This window comes from Gossypium arboreum, chromosome 4 (genome assembly GCF_025698485.1).
Source record: "Gossypium arboreum isolate Shixiya-1 chromosome 4, ASM2569848v2, whole genome shotgun sequence".
Taxonomy (NCBI): Eukaryota; Viridiplantae; Streptophyta; class Magnoliopsida; order Malvales; family Malvaceae; genus Gossypium; species Gossypium arboreum.
In genome coordinates, this window is record NC_069073.1 from 119,060,656 (window position 1) to 119,065,566 (window position 4,911).

General features: G+C 35.9%; 1 protein-coding gene across 1 annotated transcript; it reads left to right on the forward strand.

Moving 5' to 3' along the window:
• The first annotated feature begins 647 nt into the window (after positions 1–647).
• On the forward strand, positions 648–3,412 carry LOC108460720 (arginine decarboxylase-like). Its single transcript, XM_017760328.2, has one exon. The coding sequence runs from the start codon at positions 1,122–1,124 to the stop codon at positions 3,267–3,269; it is 2,148 nt and encodes a 715-aa protein (XP_017615817.1). The 5' UTR covers positions 648–1,121; the 3' UTR covers positions 3,270–3,412.
• Positions 3,413–4,911: the final 1,499 nt, after the last annotated feature.

Consider the following 4,911-nt stretch of genomic DNA (forward strand, 5'->3'; position numbering starts at 1 on the left):
GAGCATGAGAGCCTATGCCGGACCCACAGCAGCAACTCTTATCTCGTTTTTGGTTTTCCGCGACTCAGTAATAAAAGCACAAATTTCATATATATATATATATATATATATATATATATATTTTAAATTCCGGTAGAAAATAATTTTAAAATTTCCAGCTGTAGATTTGATTGACCCAACAACGTTGTTTAATTTTAATTTTATATATTAATAATAAAAATATTCGCCTTCAATAAAATAAAATTAAAATCTTACTGTGTTTTAAAAAGGTATAATGGTTGTTTTTTCCATCAAAATTTATAAAAAATTATTTTATATTTTTAAAATTTTTAAATTTATATTTTTATCAAATTATTTCAAATTAAGAAATTAATTTTTTAACATAACATATACATAAATTATCAAGTGAACAATATGTCAATAATTAATTAATTTTTAAGTACAAATTTTTACTATAATAATTAATATTTTACATATACATAAATATGTATTATTAAAAAACTAAAATGTTTTTTAATGATTTTAATAACTTTATTTCACTTAGTCAGCAACATGAAAGTATGTTCTATGTTACATCTCGCAATAATGTATTTTTACGTGAAAACGTGTTTGGAATCTTATACACCTCAATTGATCTCCCTATATAAAGGGACCATCTGCCTCCATACAAGCCTCACCAACAAACAGTCACCTTTGTATACTTCCTTCAGTCTTTTAACCCCGAAATCATACTTTTCTTGAGATTTTCTTTCATTTTCCCGAAAATTTTCATTCTTTTCCTCTTTCCGATTTGACCAATCTCGTTTATCTTCTTTCTTTTTTCCATGGTGAACTTCATTTTCGAAGCTTAAACTGCTTTAAATTAAGTGAAAAGAATCGTTTTTAAAATTTTAATTTTGATTAAAATCTTCTTCTGAAAGACCGGCTGGAGCATTCGAAGTGTTGGGTAGTATCGTTTTTTTTCCCCCGGTTTTAATTGGGTCTTTGGGTTTTTCTTCTGAGGGGGTGGCCGGGGCCTCGGCCTCGGCCTCGGCCTCGGCGGGTTTTGCTAACCCCCATTTTTTGAAAACTAATCACATATTAAATCTTTTTTAGTTTTTTACATAGTCTCGGATTTTGTAATGGGGATGCCGGCCTTGGCTTGCCGTGTAGATTCCGCCGTACCGCCACCTGGCTACTCAGCTTTCATTGCCGGGGAAAACTCCCTTGCCACGGCGGTCCCATTTTCTTCCTCCACCACCACAGGCGCCGCCGCCGTCGACTCTACTAATTCCAACTCAACCCATTGGTCCCCTGCTCATTCCTCTACTCTCTACCGTATCGACAGCTGGGGCGCTCCTTACTTCGCCGTCAATGACTCTGGCAACATCACCGTCCGTCCCCATGGTTCGAGCACTCTATCCCACCAAGAAATCGACTTATTGAAAGTCGTTAAGAAAGTTTCGGATCCGAAATCGGTAGGCGGACTCGGGTTACAGATGCCACTCATCGTTCGGTTCCCCGATGTGTTGAAAAACCGGCTCGAGTCACTTCAATCGGCTTTTGTATCAGCAATCCAAACCCAAGGCTATGAGTCTCGTTACCAAGGCGTTTATCCCGTGAAATGTAACCAAGACCGGTTCGTTGTTGAAGATATAGTCAAATTCGGAACACCTTTCCGGTTCGGTTTAGAAGCCGGGTCAAAACCCGAACTCCTCCTTGCTATGTCTTGCCTTTGTAAAGGAAACCCAGAAGCTTTATTGATCTGTAATGGTTTCAAAGATGCTGAATACATTTCACTTGCTTTACTAGCAAGGAAGTTCCAGTTCAACACAGTGATCGTACTTGAGCAAGAAGAGGAAGTGAAATTGGTTATTGACATAAGCAAAAAGCTTTCGGTTCGACCGGTGATCGGACTTCGAGCTAAGCTAAGAACCAAACACTCGGGTCATTTCGGGTCAACGTCGGGTGAGAAAGGGAAATTCGGGTTAACAACGAACCATATTTTACGGGTCGTTAAAGACTTACTTGATTCGGACATGCTTGATTGTTTACAATTATTACACTTCCACATCGGTTCTCAAATCCCTTCCACGGCTTTACTTCAAGATGGTGTCTCTGAAGCTGCACAAATTTATTCGGAATTAACCCGACTCGGCGCTGACATGAAGGTTATCGATATCGGAGGCGGTCTCGGGATCGATTACGACGGTTCAAAATCTGGTAATTCAGATCTTTCCGTATCGTATGGTCTTGAGGAATACGCTTCGACTGTTGTGAATGCGATTCGGGTTGTTTGTGATCGTAAATCGGTCAAACATCCGATTATTTGTAGCGAAAGTGGGAGAGCTATTGTTTCCCATCATTCGGTTTTGATATTCGAGGCCATGTCTACAACTGATACGGCACCATCGATGAACCAAATTAACCTTCCTTTTATCGAGCTGTCCGAGGATGCTCGTAGTGACTATTGGAACATGAGTGATGCAGTAATGAGACATGACAATGAGACATGTTTGTTTTATGCTGATCAGTTGAAACAAAGATGTGTCGAACAATTTAAAGAAGGGAGTTTGGGGATCGAACAGTTAGCTGCTGTCGATGGGTTATTCGATTTGGTTACGAAAATTATTGTCGGAACTGAACCTGTCAGGACATACCTCGTAAACCTTTCGATTTTCACTTCGATCCCGGATTTTTGGAGTATTGATCAAATTTTCCCTATCGTCCCCATTCATCGTTTGGATCAAAAGCCGGAAGTGAAGGCTATTTTGTCGGATTTAACTTGCGATAGTGATGGGAAGATCGATAAGTTCATTGGAGGTGAAGCCAACCTGCCTTTACACAAGCCAGGTAATGGCCAGTACTATTTAGGGATGTTCTTGGGCGGGGCTTATCAAGAAGCTCTCGGCGGTGTCCACAACCTATTCGGCAGTCCGAGTGTTGTTACTGTCTTGCAAAGTGACGGTCCACATAGCTTCGCAATAACACATGCAATGCCCGGCCCATCATGCGCGGACGTCCTTCGAGTCATGCAACACGAACCCAGACTCATGTTCGAAAACATTAAGCACCGTGCCGAAGAATTTTGCGGCATTGATGCTGGTAGTTGTTTAGCTAGCGCGGTTGCTCGTTCTTTCCACAACATGCCTTATCTCGAACCAGGATCTTCGTGTTCGTTGACCGCCATGAATAACGGTGGCTTTTATTATTGTAACGAGGAAGATTATTATAAGGGTTCAGAAACTGGGGCTAATGAGGACGACCACTGGTCCTATTGCTTCGCTTGAGGCAACAGTAGTTTCAGTAATTGCTTTGTTGTATGTGTTTTTAATGTCTTGTCATTTTTAATTATGTATTCCCATTTTGCAGTGCGTTTATTGTCTTTGTTTTATCGTTTCTTTGATGAAGACTTATCTCAGTTTTAGCTTAAGATTTTAGATGGTTTTCTTTTACTAATTTAATTTCGGGTTAAAATTCACTCCATTAATTTTTCATCAAAATTATTTAAAACCGGCTGAAAAAAGGTATTAAATCGATTGGCCTAAAAATTAGTACAAACCAATTGAACCAGTTTTACATCCATAGAACAGAAAGAAATTTTACAATAAACCTAAAGTTTTTAAATAAACAAATAGAATCTAAAACTTCCACGAATAATTATTGTGTCTTAGTTGGATTGGTATTAATATTATTATCAGCGCGCTGAAACATATTATGCTCTTATTTAAGAGTTGGAGAAGAGTTATGAGTAATTTTAAGCATTATATCAAAAAAAATTCTACTAATAATATATCAAATAATTTTTTATATTTATTTATTCTAAAATTTTAATTTCAACATGTTTTTATCTATATATACATGCATATTCATACATAAATAAATATAGTGGTGATGAAATGACCAGAAAAAATTAGGTCATGTTTTTGCTTTCACATGCAATCATAGGCCACATTTAGGAATCTTCAATCTCTATCTTTTTTCACTATTTTAATTTTAAACTTTAAGGTTTGGATTTCTTTTATTCTTTGGTTCACCATTTCAACATTTTTTAATATTATTTAAGTTTTGGAATTTAGAATTTGTTTTTATTTGATTTAGAGCTAATTACATCATACATCCTCAAACTATAATCTTCATTTTAAATTGATCTTAAACTTTAAAACATTTCAATTTCAATCCCAAACTTTCGAGGTTATATCAATAAAGTCCTTCTATTACTAAAATTGTTAATTTAGCCGTTAAATGATATGTCAAATCTTATGTAGCATAGATGTAGGATAGTTTAAAATGAAAATTTTAAATAGTGAATATTGTAAAATATTGGTTTTGAGAGGTTTTCAAAACTTTTACGAAATTTTTCATCTCTCTCTCTCTCTCTCTCTCTCTCTCTCTTTACTTTTTTATTTAATTTTTCGTTTTAAATTATGTAACATAGGAGTTGGCGTGTTTGTAATACCCCTACCCGTATTCATTGCCTTAATAGGTACCGTGCATTACCGAGTTTATTTAATTAATTTTTTTTATATTCAATATAGCCCTTTTATAAATATCTAACCTTCCCGCAATATTAAATCGAGACCAATCCACATCAACCAAATCAATTCAACATATTTTCAAGATAAATTCATACATATTTATAATATAACGTCATCACATATCTAAAACCGTGTTTGTTAACCATACTAATGGCTAACTTTACATTCATTTCACGTTAACATTTACTTTGTTAGCTTATACATGCCATTGATTTCCAAAATAAAGTTTCTTTATATACCGAAATCCCGAGGTTGATAATGTGATGTGTCTCCACCAAATCCAACCTCCGAGCTCTTAACACTACAAAACAGGGAAAAAGGAAACCGGGTAAGCACTTCGTGCTTAGTAAGCTCATGTAACAAGAATTATACTTACCTAATATTTTCAATACAA